The sequence below is a fragment of the Phascolarctos cinereus genome, unplaced genomic scaffold (genome assembly GCF_003287225.1).
Source record: "Phascolarctos cinereus isolate Bilbo 61053 unplaced genomic scaffold, phaCin_HiC Scaffold_5;HRSCAF=322, whole genome shotgun sequence".
NCBI classification, from domain to species: domain Eukaryota; kingdom Metazoa; phylum Chordata; class Mammalia; order Diprotodontia; family Phascolarctidae; genus Phascolarctos; species Phascolarctos cinereus.
In genome coordinates this window covers 438,117,036-438,136,249 of record NW_027555958.1, presented here as the reverse complement: position 1 = coordinate 438,136,249, position 19,214 = coordinate 438,117,036, and the positions used below count along the sequence as shown (strand labels likewise).

Genomic DNA, 19,214 nt, shown 5'->3' with positions numbered 1-19,214 from the left:
AGTGTTCCTATTTTGTTGATTACACAGTGACTTACTTAGAAAGTCCTAGGGAACCAGCAAAGATACAAAATGAGATAATTAATATTTTCATCAAGGTTGCAGAACACAAAATAAAACTATAGAAATTAATGGCATTTCTGTATTATAATAATAGCAAAATCAAAGAGGAAAATTAGAAAGGGAAACATCATTCAAAATGACTACAAAATGCATAAAATATTTGGGAGCCGATATGTAGAATTTCAATTACAAAATGCTTTTCAAAGAATTAAAGAACAACTTAAATAGCTAAAGGAATATTCAGTACTCCATGCCAATATAGTAAAAATGCCAGTAGTACCTAAGTTAAGGTGCAGTTTTGATGCTATGTCAATCAGACTATTAAAAGAATATTTTACAGAACCCAGTAAAGGGGGAGGACATTTAGGTTAGATTAAAAAAAGAGAGACATCCAAAAAAAATGTGTTTAGAAAAAAGAAATATCTGCTAAAAATAAAAGCCATTCACCAGGGATTCGTGTTCAAAGGATATGAACAAACAGTTCTCAGAACTGTAAATTGTATAAAACATTGCTCCAAATCATTAGTAATAGAAAACTAACCAAAAGAACTCTAAAGTTTTACCTCATACCTGGAAAACTGGCAAAGATGACAAAAAGTATGGATGAGGGTCAATAGACTTTAATTTCTGGGGATGTACTTGTGGGTTCATGAGGCGGTCTATGTGCAGCAGAGCAGAAGGGCCCAGTTTATAAAGTGTGGCCATGGTAATGTCACAACTTCTCTGAGCCCCATTGTCCTCATCTGTCAAATGGAGGCATTTTTATGAGGCTAAGAATGATCATATATATGACATGCTCTGCAAATCTTTAAACTGCTATGTAAATTTCAGTGGTCAGTAAGTGAGAAATTGAGAGAACTATGTGTGTTTCATCTTTAGAGGGGAAGAGAAGGTATTCATACCTTTTGATAGATAATCTTTGACTGCCAAAATAGTTCTTATCGAAGAAACTAGTAAATGTAAGTTGGACAAGAAGAAGTTAATTTAAAATGAGCAATATGAGAATTAGGTTTAAAATATTTTTTGAAAGACTGAATAAAGAAATAGATGGCCTGCTTATCAAGCTTGCATGTGACAATTAGGAAGGATAGATCAGACATGGATGGTAGTCAAGATCCAGAAAGATCTTAACAGCTAGAACGCTGGGCCAAACTTGCACTTGAGTTCAAAAACTCAACTTCACAAGTATAAAAGGTTATAAAAATAAAAACTGTATAGCAGTTCATTTGAAAAAGATATGGGTGTTTTAATAGACTCTGGAGTCAGTGTTGGTTAACAGTGTGATCTGGCAGCCAAGAACTGTAATATGATCATCTCCCTGTACTTTGTCAAGCAATATCTATTGTGTTCAGTTCTGGGACTACATCTTAATAATGGTATTGAGAAACAGGAGAATGTCCCGTGGAGGGTAACTAAGACAAGGAAAGTCCTCAGTTAATGGAAGGAGGAATGTAGAGATTGGAAAATCCAAAACTTAAAGGTGTCATTGCGAAGATCTTCAAGTTCTTCTTGGCCCCAGAAAGCAGCACTAAGAGTGAAGAATGGAAGTTTCAAAGAAGCAAATTTGGTCATGATTAAGGAAAAACAAATTGTGCTATCTAAAAACAGTGTGCACTACCTTAGGAGGTAGTGGGCTTCCCCTCACTGGAGGTCCTCAAAGATCATATGACCTCTCTGATCTCATCACTATGCTGCAAACTCAAGCCTTGGATGTTCAACACTTCCCCACCTCCCTCAGCTTCCTCTCTCTTCTCTTTGGAGGGATGGAGGGTGAGGCGCTCAAATTCCTCCCAAAGTCTTCGTTCATAGAGCTGAATTTGAATATCCACCTCACACCACTTGCCCTCTGTGGCTCTGCTTGGCCTCAACTATGCGGAACAAGGTGCTTCCCTGTTCCTAGCTTCCTGCTCCTCATTGTCCTTCCCACGTTAGATTGTAAGCACTTTGTCTTCTTTTTCTTGTTTCCCCAACACCTAGCACTGTACCTGGCAATAGTAGGTACTTAATAAATGTTTACTGAATTGAATTATTGTTTAGGGAATGATTATTTAGAATTGGCATGGACTAGATTATCCTCTGAGGTCCTTCCAACTCTGAGGTTCTGTAATTCTATATAAAACAGATTCTCTAATCTAAAACAGACAAGTAGCTGGATGGCACAGTGGCTAGAGCAACAGACTTGGAGTCAAGAAGAGCTGAATTCAGATACAGCCTCAGACAATAGCTGTGTGGCCCTGGGCTAGTCACTTATCTCTCTTTGCCTCAGTTCCCTCATCTGTAAAATGAGCTGGAAAGGGAGATGGCAAACCACTCTAGTATCTCTGCCAAGAAAACCCAAACGGGGTCACAAAGCAAGTGAAACGACTGAACAACAACAATCTGAAAAATGGGAGAGGTCAAAGAGCACATACTATAACTTGAGTTTTGCTGTTTTTCCACCATTGGTATATTCCCCCAAAAGGAAGAAAGTGAAGGTTTTGATGTGGAATGGTATAAAAAAAAATAATACCAAGGTTGAAAGTCATTAAAAGCCAGGAAATTCCAGGTTTTGCCATTTTTGTATTTCTTACTGCCCCGAAGCCTAGATTGTTTACCAGCAATGTGGATTTCAGTTAACTGCTATGTTTGTTATGTATGTGTGTTGTCAGAGATGCTGTTGATATGAAGGAGTTGAATGCAGTAGCTTTGGGCTTTTATCAAAATAATGTTTTAATAAGCTTTATAAAGCATTGGAAATTTACCACAGTCTACAGTTAATTTCTTTGTGCGGCATGGAAGAACAAGTCCTTTTTCTTGAACAATGAATTCATAAGCAGACTGTCAATTTAAAAGACAGGTTAATGTTTATGGAATATCCAAATATGAGTTAACACTCTCTACTTTCATCTATCATGAGATTTGGCATTCTTTTTTTCAAATAGTATTTAAGAAAACTTGAATTAAATAGTTAAGTAACAAATACAGAATCAGAGTCCTAGATGACCTCAAGTCCACTACTCCAGCCCCTTCATGAAGCATGAATCCCTCTTCATCCTTTTAAGAAGTGTCTATCAGAAAAATTTATTTTTCTTATATTTAGCCAAAATCTGACCTTCTGCAACTTTCTAGTTCTCTTTTCCTGGGGCAAGTAGAATAATTTGAAGAACATTCTGTTGCAAGTTCCCTAACATGTACTCTTCTCTTGGATAAATAGCGCTAATTCTCTGAACAGATCAATATATGATATGCTTTCCTGGCCCCTTGCCTTCTGGTTTTTCCTTCCTCTGAATGTGGTGTAACATGGCTTTGTCGATTCTAAAATGTGGGGCCCAGAATTGAATGCAATATACTAGCTATGGTTTAGACCAAGCCACGGACCCTACTTAGCTTTTCTCCAGACTTTTTGGAATCTTCTCTAAAGTAGGGAATTGTGTCTAGGAATCCCCTCCTTGTAATATTACAGATTTTCAGTGGAATAGTCATTTCCTCCCAATTTTACCTTTTTATTTCACAATCCATTTCATTATTGTTCCAAGTCGTGTCCAGGATCTCATTTCCTTTGCGTTGCTTCATTCTTATTTTGAATGATAAACTAGTTATCATTTCAAGGATTTATAAAATGCTCTGCTTTGAGTAGGCAATCTCTAAGAGATACCCAGATAATTGGTCACCCTTACCATAAGCCTGGCTTTCCTCTGTGCTAGTTTTGTTTGGAAAATGTTTCAAAGATCTACAGTTTACCAGTTCATACTTCCTGATATTGACACTTTTCTCCTATAAAACCTAATAGTCTCCGGTAGAATTTTTCCAGGAGACTACAAGTATTCATGTTCTGCACAGTTTTGGACAGTTTTTTGAGGTTAATTTTATTCTGCCCTGGAGATTTTTTGGTTCCTTACATTTTCCACGGCTTCTTCAGTAACAACTGCCACTGTCCTAAGTTTCTTTTTAACATTGAAGGATACTGTACGGAGTATCACAATAAGAGTCTTCAGATCTTGGAGCTGGACACAACCTAAGCCATCATCTCATCTTGCCCCTCCCTCCCCTCATTTAACAGACTAGGAATCTAAGAACCCGCTAGGGACAGCTAGAAGAGAAAATCTGAAGGAAAGGCCAGCCAGAAATGTTTGTCAGACCACAGTTTTGGAAGTAAAGATGATTCTCTTTTACTTCACCATTAAAAAGTCAGTAGTACATGTATCTTTTTTTTTTAATGTTTAGCTATACACGTGAAAGATTCTTGCTACTTCGATTCAATTCAGTAAACATTGCAAGGCCGCCATGATACAAAGACAAAAATAGTCCTTATAGAGCTTATGTTCTGTTGATGAGATAAAACAGGAGCCCAGTGCAGTAGAAAGAATGGTAGAGTCCAAGGCCTGTGTTTGAATTTTGAGTCTTGGTTTCCTCATGGAGGGTATGGCTAGAAAGCTTCTCAGGTCCCTTCCAGCCAACGAAATAGGAATATTTGGGGGTGAAATGCCTCAGGACCTAGGAATCTGTTAGTACAGGGAAATCTCCTTTACCAATGCAGATCTGCAATGATTCTGCAACTTGTAATAATAGCTGGGACGCTAAAAAGGGAAGTGACTTAAGGGATTGGTTCACATAGCCGTTATCAGAGGCATCCCCCCATTACTCCTTGCTACCCTTCAGATCATCCTAGGGAAATTAAGAAAAAGAAAGCCCTCTGGGGTCATTATAAGTACAGAAACTCCAGGACAGTGAATATAAATAAGCACAAATGTTCTCTGTCACAAAGATATTTTTATATCTTATAAGATGGCATGTAGACATAATGCTTTGTTAATCTGGTTATAATAAATCCTGAATACAGTCCTGTGCCTTCTCTGGCTACAGTCCTGGCCTGATTGTATATGAACTGAGCTCTTGTTTTGGTCATTTCATTTTATCTTTGAAAAAATGCAAAAAAAAGTTCAAGAGCTAGGGAGAAGGTACAGTGGGAAGGGTTTCTTCAATATGTGCTTAATACCAGCTTATTTGTTTATTCTTGATTTGTTGTAAGAATCTGTGATCAACTGTTGGTATTTTTGAGATCCTGCAGAATAGAAATATAAATCCTTGCAGAGTGTCCTTTTCAACAGAATTTCATTATGGTGAAAATAATTTACATATCTGAATTCCTTATGCTATGTTTCACCTATAGTAATAGTTTTTCTGTTAATTTATGAAATAATTCCAGTGATTTGAAATTTTTCAAATTTTTTAAATATAGGATTTGTAATAAGGATTTAATTGTAAAGAATTTGTTACTTCCTAGTAAAATAACCATGGAATAATCATAGGTGTATGGAGTTAGAGCTGGGAGGTACCTCAGAGTCCATCTAAGTCTCTCAGCTCATGTCAGGCTGGGAAATTTGAATCCCGGTTTTTCTGGCTCTGAGTTCAGCGTTTTCTGGTCTGTTGCGTCTCCAGAGTGTGAAGTATACACCAAAATCAGCCACTCTTGCTGACGCTGTTGTGACACACGTCAGCCATCACTATTCTGCACATCTACTGATCCCTCACAAGTGTGTAAAATATTGACTCCAGGTTTTTGTGCATGGTTTTAGATGCACATGATGTTTTCTGTCACTAAAATATCACTGCTTTTCCTCTCATAGCTGTATGCAGGAGCTATTCTTGAAGTGTGTGGATGAAAATTGGGGCGGTTCCCTCAAGTCCAGGGTAAGTAAAATTGAAATGTAGGGATTAAATCCAAACCTGTAAATTCATAGGAAGCTCCCTGGTTGAAAACTTTATCAGCCGATGGGGAGCTACAGTGCTTGTGCCTTTTATAGTCCTAGAGAGATGTTGAAGGCACTGAGTGTCTAAGTGACAGGGTTGGATGAAGATGTTGTCAGAGCCGACTGAAACCAGGACCTCCTGACTCTGTACTTGCTAAGGCATGGTGCCTCTTGACTAAAGTAAATCGTTTAAAATAAGCATTTTCGTAACATAATTACCAAGAGAAATAAGCGTTTTTTAAGATAACAAGTCCTACATATTTCATGAAATGTTTCTCAAAATCTATTCATTTATATTGCTGGTGATCTGGAAGCTAAACAGTCCGTTGTTTGCTTTATAAAAGGACTTATGTTCAGAGTCATTTAAATAACATGTACATACTCCAGGAGTAAAATGGGAATTTTATAGAAGTCTCTCTTTTCACTCCAACCATCATAACGTACCTAAGACATACATCCACTCACATTCTTTCGCTGGCTCCAAATTGCCTGTGATCAAACACAGACTCCTTTGCCTGCATATCCTTTAAAGACCCTCCACAGTCAAGGATCCCACCTCTCTCATTTCCCACCATTCTCCTCAACAGCCTTGAGGTCCTGGCCAGTTCTCCAAATCTGACATCCCATCTCCATGTATCAGACTTCTTGTTGCCTTTAAGGTGGACTCAGGTGCCTCTGCTGTGAAGCCTTCCCCATCCCTGCTCACACCTAGCCCCAGGTGCTTAGGCTCTTTCTCCTCTGTTTACCCTGTCATATGTATGTGCCCTCTCCCAGGACGAGGCAAGCCCCTCAAAGACAGGGAACATTTTGTTTATGTCTTTATTCCCAGGGCCCAGCAGAATGCTTTGTGTGTACCTGGAATTTCATTCCTGTTTGTTGAAGTGAATTCCCAGAGGATTTGATTACAGAAAGGGGTTTTGACTCTTGTGAAAGAGAGTATGTAATGAACTCTAAAGGATATTCATTTGGAAGAAAGTAGCTTATATGAAAATTTTTAAGATTTTAGGGGTATATTTGAACTATAAAAAGGGCTCAAGGTTTTCTGCTGCTGTTCTTCTGGTCACTTGAAATATAGTTTACAAAGTTGAGTTTACCTGAAGTTCTACCACTGTTTGCAAAATGCCAACATTTTTTGATTTTCTTGAATACTTGTGTGCTAATTTTGTGTTTGATATTTTTATGCTAGTTTCCTTCCTGCCTAATACCCAAAGTGTGCTTTTCCTTTTTTATGCAATGACAGGATTAATTTCTGAGTTCACTGTGTTATATAATTACCCATTTAGCATATACATTTTATTGCTAACCTAGAATGCTGTTGAATAAAATATGGCTCATTTTTGTCCCCTAAATCTAGCAAAGTAATGAGAATAGATTCAGCCATGCATCTGGTTAACACATTACATGTGTATTACACAGCCTTGGGCCCTGTCATCACGGTATCAGCGTGCATATTCCATTGCAGTTTGGTGTAGGTCAGAACTGTCTGAAAAGCCTTCCAGAGAGGAGCCACAGAACCACGTTAGGGAGCTCCCTGTGCTGTAACAAAGAGAGGAGCTATTTCCCTTCAGCTGGTGTGAAACACTTACACTTAGCAAAACACACTGGAAATTCTTTAGCTAAAACTGATTAAAAATACAGACAAGGTCATTTGTTGAATGGAAGAAAAAGAATAAGACTGCTAAAAGAATGAGTGGAAAGGTTAAGGGTTGGAGAGGGATTAACGTGACTGATTAAACTAAAAGTTATTCTAGTGGGATATAAACTTCTTGAGGTTGGGGACTTTTTTTAAAATTTTGACTTTTTATCCCCAATGCCTATCACAGTAAGTGAAACATAGTAGCGGCTTGATAACACTGAGTTATTCTTGATCTAGAATACTTCAGGATAGAGGTAGAACTATATCCTAACTTTGTGAAGGACAAATTTAGAACTGTTAGGCACAATTCAGTGGGGTCACAATGGGAAAAAAACTAGACCGAAAGAGTCCATAAAATAATCTTATTGTATCCAGACCTATCATTAAGCCAGTTGGTCCTATTGTTGGGCCGGGAAACCTGTAACAAAGATGATTTGGGGGCATTTCATATGCAAACTGTAAATAGTTGCAAGGCAACTTAAATACACTGCATATTGGATTAAGTGCATGTTTTCATTTAATAGAACCTAAAACATAAAAGCTTTAGCCTCTGATTTCCCCCCAAAAAAATTCACCTTGCATGATTTTTCTTTTCCTCAGATAACTTTAATCTCAAAATGGTACTACTATTCAATATCTTGACTTTTCTTGTCAGTCATTAGGCATTTATTAAGCACCTACTGTGTGCTAAGCACTGGAAATGCAAAGAAAGGCAAAAGACGGTCACTGCTCTCGAGGAGCCCACAAACCAATGGAGGAGACAAAATGCAAACAACTATGTACAAATAAGTTATATACAAAATAAATAGGAACTAATCAACGGGTGTAATCAACTAAAATGAGGAGGGATTGAGATTATTTATCTCAACCATCATTATGATGGTTTTGATCATTCTTATTCCTACAACCTGTTGCCTACTTGAAGACCTTTGCTTCCTAATTGTATTGATTTCCATCTAATAATTTATTACATGAGTCTTTTTTTTTTTTTGACTACAGGATTTTCTGTTTTCACTAGGTTTGGAAACAGTTTTGATTCAAAGTAATTAGTCACACTATTTAAAATGTCTAATTTTATGACTTCAATAGCTTCTTCAACTGATGCTGGTATTTATTCTTTAAAGTCTTTTTAAGTATGGATTATCAGCATTTGATAATGTTTTGCATGTACCTTTAGGTAATGAGAAGCAGTAGTGGTTCAGAGTCAGGAACACTTGGTCCTCCCTCTGGTACTTACTGGCTGTGGAGCCCAGGAATTCTCAGTTAACCTTAAGTTTACCCATATGTCATAGAGGGGTACATTCTGTAAATCTAAGGTGGTGGAGGGTGTTCCTACCCTAGGAGTTCCCTACACTTAGAAAATCATGGCTCTTTCGATTTCAGAATAGATAATTATGTAATCTGTGCAGCTTGAACACTTGTATTTTTATATTAATTCCAAGTATTTTGCTCTGTAACTTAACTTTTAATAAAGTATGAGCTTTCCTGTAAATAGAAATTATTGTAGTCTTTAAATATGTTTGATATATTTCAAAATTTTTCAAAACATGTAAATGTTCTTTAGAATTGTCACCTTATGGGCAGCTAGGTGACACAGTGCATAGAGCACTGGCCCTGAAGTCAGGAGGACCCGAGTTCAAATCCGGCCTCAGACCAAACACTTGACGCTTACTAGCTGTGTGACCCTGGGCAAGTCACTTAACTCCAATTGCCTTAAAAAAAAAAAAAAGAATTGTCACCTTACTAATGCATGCCAGAGAGAAATTATGTTTATTGTTTATATAAAGCAAGTTCTGTAAGGCAAGCTGTATTTTAATATGTTTAATTTAGCAATAATTAAGTTAACCCCTCAAAAACAGCTGAAAGCTGAAGATATTCTGAAAGTTTCCATCTCACATGCAGATACTGAACTCATTTTGTTGTCTGTCAGCAATACTTCATATTCTTAAATATTAGATATCTTCCTTGATTAGAAATAATATACTCTTCTGTAATTAGAGTGATTGGTGGATCATTGTTCTAAAATCCTTCCCAGCCTAGCCCTGTCTCACTTTCTTTCCCAGCCTTTTTACTGTTCATCACCCACAGCACGCCACCTCCTGTCTTTAAGTTTGTGGAACTTCAGCTAGCTATGCCATCCAAAATTAATTGTAAATGAACGTCTCAGCTGCCCCAGAAGGGGATAAAAAATTAAAATCTCAACTGGTTTTTAACCACATTCAGTCACACCAGTGATAGTGCTACCCAAGCATTTTTATTAACCAATTTTCAAAATACCACTGCCTGAAATGGAGGGATTTGTGGTTTTATCTTGAAGAGATTGGTAGTGGTAGTGGCGGCGTTGGTGGTAGCAGTGGCGGGGTGGTGTGGAGGGTGGTGGTGATGGTGTTTGAGATATAAGATCATTTATATTAAGTTAAACTTACTATTCTGTGGTAATGTCAGCAAAGGAAAATATTGTGAAGGGAAAATGAACGTTTTCCTCTGTCACCCACCATTCCATTTGGTTTATGCCTCCAAAGAATCTTTGTCTGCTTAATTACTTAATATAATCACAGAATTTTACAACTGGGAAGAACCTTAGAGATCATTGAAGCCAACACCTTTATTTTACATATGTGGGGAACTGAGGCCTTAAAAGATTAAGTGACAAACTTAGTGGCAGAATAAGAATTAGAACCAGGTTTTCTCACTACCAACTGAGGGTTTTTATGGATGTTTCTTTTTTTTAACCATATCCTTCTTGTTGATACAAAGTGTTTTTTCACTCTTTCCCATGTTTGTATTCCAGTCATCTAGTCCATGTCAAATTCATTAAAACTTCCAAGCACACCTTTTCATTGGTTATTTCAGTGATAAATCTTCAACACATGTATTGTCTGCCTTTATATTTTGGAAATCTAAATGAATCCTAAATTACAACCACATTTTGTATTTTTAAATATTGAAGTACTGCCCTGATGTGGTTTCATTTAAAACAAACAAAAACTGTTTTTTATTGGTTGCCATTTGGCAGCAGTACGATCTTTAAATATGTCTTCAACCATTTTAACTTAGATTTTAACTTCAGTTTTACCGCTAGCAATCCCAAGAGCCTCTAAAAGTTAAGGTTTCACTGAAAAAAAAAAGCACCCTGGACAAAGCAGTGAGATCAGGACTGTGGAATCCTCGCCAGCACTTGTATTCCCTTGAGAGCCCCATAAATTACATTGTGATAAGAATCGCAGAAGTACAAAAGGCCCTGAGTATTTTGTCTTGTCTTTCATCATTTCTATATTTGAGTACATCAAAGTGTTACTGATGGTGCTGCCTGAATAACTGTCAAGTAACTGAAGTAATTGATAGAAGAGCATCTTCCAGAAATAGACGAGCAGATTCATCGCTTCTCTGAGACTCTTGCACTGATGTCATTGATCCTGCTGTTTTTAAAAACAGCATGAAGTAGACTGGAAGATGGTAACTTGGTTACCTTCAGGGGCTCTGTTTGCTAGTGCAAGTTTTTTATATCTAAATTGTTCTTCCTGAATGCTACCTTGAAAATATATTTGAAAGAGGTCATAAAAACCCCAACATCCTTTCTTCTGGACTTTTTCCTTTGCTGTTTCGTACGTTTGAAGATTAGTACCCACAGAGAACAGAGCACAAGGAATTTGGTTGCAGTATGGGAATGTGCGAACGTTAGATCAAACATCACTCTAAACAAAGCATCCTAATTCCACTATCTATCGATTATAAGGTTTTGGGTTTTTAATGCATTCTTTGTGAGATTTTGCTTGTTATTTTCTTGTTAATTTATGGGAATTTTTTCTTCTAAATCCTGTGTATTTATATTGAGAATTTAAATGCAGTAAATGCCATGTTCAGTAATATAGATAATTAATGTTAGTATTGAAGGCAAGAAATGTATTTTTTTTTTGGTTAGGCAATGGGGTTAAGTGACTTGCCCAGGGTCACACAGCTAGTAAGTGTTATATGTCTGAGGCTAGATTTGAACTCAGGTCCTCCTGAATCCAGGGATGGTGCTCTCTTCACTGTGCCACCTAGCTGCCCCCCAAGAAATGTATTTATAGATCAATAAATTTGTTTATTGCAGCTGATGTGTCATAGACAACACAACACATCATTTCTGTGAATCTTTGGGAAGACATGGTCTTCTGGCCATCATGGTAGTTTCTGACATAACATTCCTACTCAGAACAGAGCCATGGTTAAAATTGAGTGACATACCCAGTTCTAAAACCGTAGCCCAGTGAATGTTGCTCACTGACTCCCAACACCTGTTGGGCCTTGCTTCATTCATTTTCATGACAAAGCCTAGTAGTACTGATCTTTAATTGGATCCAGATTGTACCAAACCAGAACTAAAGCCACTGTAATGTGAATAAAATAGGTATATATACTTCTGCTTTTGACAATAAGAAAAAAATCTAAATTCTAAGGTATTTTAAATTTAAAAGAAGGTTTTATTTCAGGGAACTATGAGATAGATATCACCTGAATAATAATTTACTTCAGTGAATTTATTAGTTATTTGGATGCAGATATAAAAATGCTTAAGAATAATAGCTATAATATATGCAGTTTTAAGGTTTACAAAATACTATACAAATATCTCATTTTATCCTTGTAATAACCCTGGAACATGGGTGCTATTATTTATCCCCATTTTGCAGGTGGAGAAACTGAGGCAGAAAAGTTAAGTAACTTGCCCAGAGTCACGCAACTATCAAGTGGCCGGATTTTAACTCAGGTCTTCCCAACTCCAAGTGCAGTGCTCTACCCACTGTACCTAGAATTTCCAAATGACGTAAAGCTGGAACATTTATCTAATGATTATTGGGTAACAAAATTGTGATTCAGAAATAATCTTGGTAGTTGAAAAATGAACTACAAATAACATGGAATTAAATAGTGATAAACGAATTCCACATAGGTCACAAACCATGACTACACAAGATAAGGGAGATTTCGCTTAAGAGCAGTTAATATGAAAAAGATTTAGGTTTTCATGGCCTTCAAGTTCAGTATATGTCAAAGTACTGTGACCGCCAAAAAATAAAAAGTCAATTCCATTTTAGGCTGTATTGTTAACGGCACAGGACTCCCTGATCATGGGCATTAATAGTCCCACTGTCTTCTGCAATGACCAGGCCCCATCGGGAGCATTGTATTCAGTTCTGGGTACCACAGTAGGACCATTGACAAATTAGAGCATGTCCAAGAAAGCAGATGGGAGAATAATGGGGGTGAAGAGGGTCCCAAAACGAGGTCACATGAGAAACAATTGAAGGATTTGTGGGGATGGTTGGGGGAGGGAGGAGAAGGGGAGAAGGTTGGGTATTAACTGTGAAGAGAAGTTCTCTGTTAAGTCTACAGGACAAAACTAGAAACAGTGGGAGAAGCACAGGGAGGTCGTTTTTGGCTCGCGTAAGGAGAAATCTTTTAACAGTGGGCTTTACACAGATGGAAAGGCATATCTTGTCAGATCACTAGTTTTTAGCTGCTGGATATGTTGGGAAAGGAATATCCTTGTGATAAAACAGGTGGAAACTTGAACTACATGACCTCAACAAAGCTCCTGGTTACTCTGATCCCCTGAGGACATGTCAGCCAAGGCACAGAGAACATGATAAGGCGATAGGTGTCCAAAGAAACCCTGCTCTTGGAGATGCAGATTTACAGCAGTTTGAGTTTAGGGGGATGCCTACTGACCTGGAGTAGGGAGACCTAGGTTCAGAAGCTGTCCCTGTCACTCAAGACCTTGAGTAAGTTACTCTTTGGCAAAATGGAGCCGTGTGAAACACAGTAGCCCACTTAGGTGGATTTCAAACATATTTGAAAGGCAGAATTCAGAGCAGTTATCAATGGTTTAAGGTTACCTTGGAAAGGAGCTCCAGGGATATGTGCTTGACCCTATTTCATTTTAAAATTGTTATCACTGATGTGGATAAAGGCATGAAGGGCATGCTTTATCAAGTCTGCTGATGTTTCAAAGCTAGGAGAGGTAACTAACTCTCTAGATGGCAGAATTGGGATTCAAAAAGATCTTGACAGTCCAGAACATGGGGCCAAACATAATGTGAACTTTAATAGGAATAAATACAGAGGCTTGTGTTTGAGTTCACCAGGACAGGATGTGGGAAGTATAGCTAGAAAGCAGCTCACCCAGAAGAGATCTGGACGCATCCTAGTGGAATGGAGGCCCAGTTTGAATCAACCGCCATCTTAAGCTACAAGATGAAGAGCCTCCAAAGGAAGGCAGCCAAGATGGTGGGGGGCCTTGAGATCATGCCATCTGGGCAGGAGAAGAGAGGATGAGGGAGATGGGATAGCTGTTTTCAGTATTTGACAGGCTGTTATCGCATGAAAGAGACATCAGACCTGTTCTGTTTGGTCCTAGAAGATAAAGCAAGGTAACTGGTTAAGAGTTGCAAAGGGACAACCTCGAAGCTGTTGGAAGAGGAGGCAGTGTGGTACAGTGGAAAGAGCTCTGGCCCTCCAGGCAGAAGCCCTAGGTTCGAATCCTTCGGTTGCTTATCTCCCTAGGCCTTGGGTTCCTTATGTGTAAAGTGAGGGTGTTGGATGGTTCTTGAGGTCTCTTCCAGCTGTAAATAGGATGTAGGACTTTGTAACAATTAGAGCCTAGGCCTTCAAGCCAAGCCAGGTGGCTTTGCTGGTGTTTTGTAGACAGGATCCTTATTTGTGGATGGACTGCACTGGATCAGATCGCTTCCAAAATTCTGGGATTCTCCTGCCTCTCAAAGTTTCTGTTTATTGCATGTCTGTAACACAAGTGTCATAGTATTTCTGCAACTTAGGTCACAGGATTATAAGAATCAAAAGAAGTCATGTAATAAATTCATAATAAAAAATGTTCCTGGTAATTCATTAAATGCTGTTACACTGCCTAGTTCTGAACCACAAAGGAAGTTTGCAAAAGGAATACATGGTCATTTAAGCTAAGTAGAGAATGATGTAGATTATAATCAAGAATTTTATGTAAGTCCATAGAATAACAATGTCTTTCAACTATTCTTTGATTGGCTTATTAAATCCAGCAAACCTGATACTAAATAAAGACAATACTGTGTATGATCTAAAAGCCTGTATAGTCTAATGAAATCTTTATGAATGCTATTGACCACCTGTTATTTATCTGAATGAATCCTGTGTCCTAAAAGCAATTCTTTTTTAAATTTTAGCTTTTGTCAAGAGTGACAAACCCAAACTATTCAGGGGACTACAAATCAAGGTAAGAAATTTTTGCCCATTTTGACTGAGGAGAAGGCTAGGGCAGAAAATAGATCATTTAGAATGTAAAATTTAATTTATTGAAACAATAAATTATGTTTATTCAGTTCCATTAAAGTTAGATCCAGTTTCCTGAGGGCATGAGTAATTGTAACTAGTTAATGTTGACAGGAATAATTGATCAGTTAAAACTGGAAGGAGAAGATAGATTTGCTACAACTAAAACCTACATCCTAGACAAGGTATCAGTAATCTATTAGGTTCATGGGTAGCACAAGGTAACCCCTCAAAAAACTATTCAGATTGAGATGCTGGAAGACAGCAGGTGGATACAGAGCCAGCCACAAAGCCAAGGAGGCCTGGATTCAGGCCATGCATCCTACCAGTGCTGGCCATGTGACCTAGACAGAACACTTAACCTCTCAGTGCTTTAGGCAAGTGTCTGATAACTTTCAGTAGTAGAGAAAGTGTCAACTTGTTTTAATGGAATGTCTTCTGTGGGGGTTTTCAGTACCTGTGAAATAACAGATCCAGGCCCTATTCTCCTTGAGGACTCTGCAGAATAATATCACAGGAGAGGTTCATATGTGCATATTGCATCGAATGAGTCCAGTCTGACTATGAGCTGCCTTAAAATGGAGCACCCCTCATGGTACAAGAAGACTACTTTTAAATCCCTGAAATTGGCTTTGCAAACAACTTATAAGCACGCATTTTTTATTTGATTAAAACTAACAAGCCTGGTTTTGTGCTGAAAACCCCCAAATTTGCGTTCATGTTGGGAGTAAAAAAATCCCTGCTTGGTTGAGTCATTTGTCTGAGCATCATCAGTTTGCTCATTGGCAGAATTATAGAGTTGGACTAATCATGTATTGTCATACATACTGCACCTTTCAGTGCAGTTCCATATAGTGTCCATGACAGACAAAGCTACCTTGCAAAAAGAATTTCTGTACCTGACTCCAGCAAACATTTGGAAAGCTCTCTTTAGAAGAGACCCTGCTAGGAAAATTGAGTATGAAGATGTTTCCCTGCTTCTCCTATAGCGTGGCTAAGCCAAGCCCCATTGGCTTTAAAATGGCATTAGATTTGATCTCCCACTTAAGTGAGTCATATTAGTTGATTCATTGTCCCACTGAGATTGGAACTTTGTGTAAATTCTGTAGGAGCAAGAGATCTAACCAGGGGATTTCCAGTTCCAGGAAACCCACCTTAATTCTTGGTAGGCTGTGGTAAAATGGTTGTACTTCCTCAAGAGCAGGAAAATTGTTAATAACTGTATTGGGTCCGTCTGAAATTCATGCTGACTACTGAGTCCAGTGTTGGACCCAGGGAGCGCTTTATCTGCTTCTAAGTTATGACTCCAAGTAACAGAAATTCAAAAGAGGTGCATTTTTTTAAAAAATGAAATTGAAGGGTCTCTTGTTGGGAGGATAATTCATTTGCCAGCTTGATCAGTATTGCTGTTCTTGGCAATCTGCTAGTCAGATTTCTCTAAAGTTACTGTCATTGCCCTGTCAATGAATTTCCTATTGGAATTTAGACAAGTAGTACATTGCCACTTTCTTATTTATACAATTTGTCCTATTTTGGATAAGGATGTTTTAGTTGACTTCATTTTCAGTAAGGATTTATAAAAGAAAAGGCTATCCCTTTTGAAGTCAGCTGATTATTTTTAATCCCATTGTTCAGCTGACAATTGACTACAATAATAATTTTTGTCTCAATTGTATATCCTTACATAGTCTACTTGATACATACTCCTTGTCTGAATTTCACTAGGACACTTAGGGCAGAAGCCTGACAATGACCTAGAGAATTTGGCTAGCAGATTGCCATCTTGTTCAGTCTTGCTATTTTTGGCAATTGACTAAATTCTCTCATCAGTTGTAATTGAAACTCACTTGAAAAAAATTAAAATCTGCAAATAAAAGGGGACTTGATTCTTACAACTCAATTTTACATTTTTCAAAAATATATCCATAGACATATTAGTATTTTGTATGTTCTAATGCATAATGTAACCCAAGTGCTACAATAATCTTTATCATTTACAAAATATGTTAAATAAATCTATCTATCATACTTGGCATCTCAGGTATGATAGTTATTGCTTAGAAAGTGAATTTAAAGAGTGTAACTTGGTAGCTTGTGTCATAACCTCCCTGAGAGACAAGGCATGAGCTACAAAGGAGACCTGTAAATGACATACAGGGAGAGACTGCAGCCAGATGGACAGCTGAGCAGTACATTGGTTCTCTTGGAAGACTGAAGAGAACCACAGGAAGGTCTCCTGAGGACTGGGCAGGTCCTCCCTGCAGGATTCTGTGAGAAGGTGGGACAGACTGTGCTCAGGGTTGTTGGAAGAAAGCAGCCCCGTCACAACATCAGTCTCTTGAGGACACGGATCCCATCCTTTCCAGTCTTTATCTTCTCCACACCTTGCACTAGGCTTTTACACAGCAGGGCACCAAGCACTTTATTGAAGAGTTTCTTCCATGTCATGGTACAAAGTAAATTTGTCCTAAAAACTGGCGATTTTTTAAACTATCAGATACAAAGTGACACAAAATCACTGTATAAAACTTGAACTGTAAGAAGTTAATCACTTAATGCACCACACAACAGTCATTGCAAAATCAAACTCCTTAGTGAATTGTAAGGGCATTTTTGTCCTGGGTTTATCAGAGTTCCTCTGAGGAATATCTATATTAATACTATGTATGTCTGTGTCTTTAACATCTTTTTGAAAAATTATATTTAGGGGGGCAGCTAGGTGGCGCAGTGGATAGAGCACCGGCCCTGGACTCAGAAGGATCTGAGTTCAAATCCGGCCTCAGACCCATAACACTTACTAGCTGTGTGACCCTGGGCAAGTCACTTAACCCCATTGCCTAACCAAAAAAAAAAAAAGAAAAAAGAAAAAAAAAGAAAAATTATATTTAGCTTTGGCTGAATATAATTATACAGCTGGGATAAGGGGGTGGTGCAAGAATCTTTGCTATCAGAAATTGATGATCATTCTCTTCTGTGCAGTATGTTCTTGGTTCAGACCCTGTGCTAAAGCTGTTGGATGACAGTGGGAACATTGCTGAAGAACTAAGCATCCTCAAATGGAACACGGATAGCGTAGAAGAATTCCTCAGTGAAAAATTAGAACGTGTATAAAATACGCTTTCAGTTTTGTCATATCATTTATTTTCTTCTTACGTGAATTTTACAGTACCGATCATTGTAATCTTCAGTCACCTTTGAGCAATTAATTCCTTACTGTACAGCATGAAGTACTTTCTACTTTGCATTGAAAGTTTCTTCATTGCACATGATTTAAAATAAGTTGGCCAACTATACAAAGAGTCCGTTTTAATCTGTTCTCACTCTAGTTGTTACCACTAATGAGATGCTTTGTTACTAACCTGTAATTACACACATGCTAGGATTTGTTATGATTGGACCAGTTCAACACACAATTGTTGTGCTCCTTCTTTGTAAGCAATGACTGGAAGTCACAAATGGATATGATGTATTGTGCCTCTAACATTGCCTGCCAATGACCTCTTTGTTTTTGTGACACCCCACAAAATATTGTAGTTTATAATGAATGCTAGTTCAGAAAACATTTCATCATTGTTCACGGATTCAGCATTTGTAGCATTCTGTGAGACACTCCGAGAAGCGCACGTTAGTGACGATCACACAGAAAACCCCGAGAGGACTTGTGTAGATCCGATGTTTGGTGTAGTCTTTTCAGTGTTTGACTTTGCTACAGTGAATGAGTCGGTAAAAGATTCATTTATTAAACTGAACTAGAATTAAAAAGTTTTCCACCTTTTGTCTCAATGTGAAATTCTTCAGAGAATTATTTTAATGCTTTTTTTTCTGCTTGAATGACACATATATATATTTGAGCAAGTCTTAAAATATACTCAGATCTTATTTTTAGCAAAATTCCTAGAACCACTGTGCTACTTTGAAACATCTAACAGTTGCCATTGTTATTCATATTTTACGTGTTTATGGTACTTTTAAAGCACTATACAACACATATTTTAAATATATTAGATAATTTAAATTTGTAACCTAAAAGATTAAATTAAACAAGCCCTGTAATGGTTGAGAATTTACTTCCTTTTGTCCCTAAATCATTAAAAGATCTTGGTCTAGATTGGAGGTGTCAGACTCTGTCCAGTGCAACCATGAAGGAACCAGATTAAAATGTAATTGGGAAATGTTTACCAAAATAAATAAAAATACAATACAACATAGATAATATTAATTTGTGATTTTCTAACTCAGTGTCCTGCCTTCCCTTTCTATTTGAGTTTGACTCACTGATCCAGACACAGAGGTTCACAAAGTGGGGGATGCCCACCCTGTAAGGAGTGCTGGAACGATTCAGGAGGGTAGTAGTAGCCTTGGGTGCAATTAGGGGGCATTGAACAAAAATAAGGGGGCAGTGGAAGCATAAGGAAAGAAGAGAAAAAAATTTTGAAAAACCCTCCATACGTGTTTTATCTGTTGTGTAACAGTTAAAGTCG

The 19,214-nt window shown here is 37.8% G+C and overlaps 1 protein-coding gene across 1 annotated transcript in view; it reads left to right on the top strand.

Annotated features, from left to right (window-relative positions):
• Positions 1 to 18,516, top strand: part of SELENOF (selenoprotein F) — a 45,673-nt gene extending 27,157 nt beyond the window's left edge. Inside the window, exons 3-5 of the mRNA XM_020988754.2 lie at positions 5,667 to 5,730; positions 14,628 to 14,677; positions 17,713 to 18,516. Of these exons, the coding sequence (XP_020844413.1) occupies positions 5,667 to 5,730; positions 14,628 to 14,677; positions 17,713 to 17,844 (246 nt within the window). The 3' untranslated portion in view covers positions 17,845 to 18,516. The remainder of the gene's footprint in view (positions 1 to 5,666; positions 5,731 to 14,627; positions 14,678 to 17,712) is intronic.
• The last annotated feature ends 698 nt before the right edge of the window (positions 18,517 to 19,214 follow it).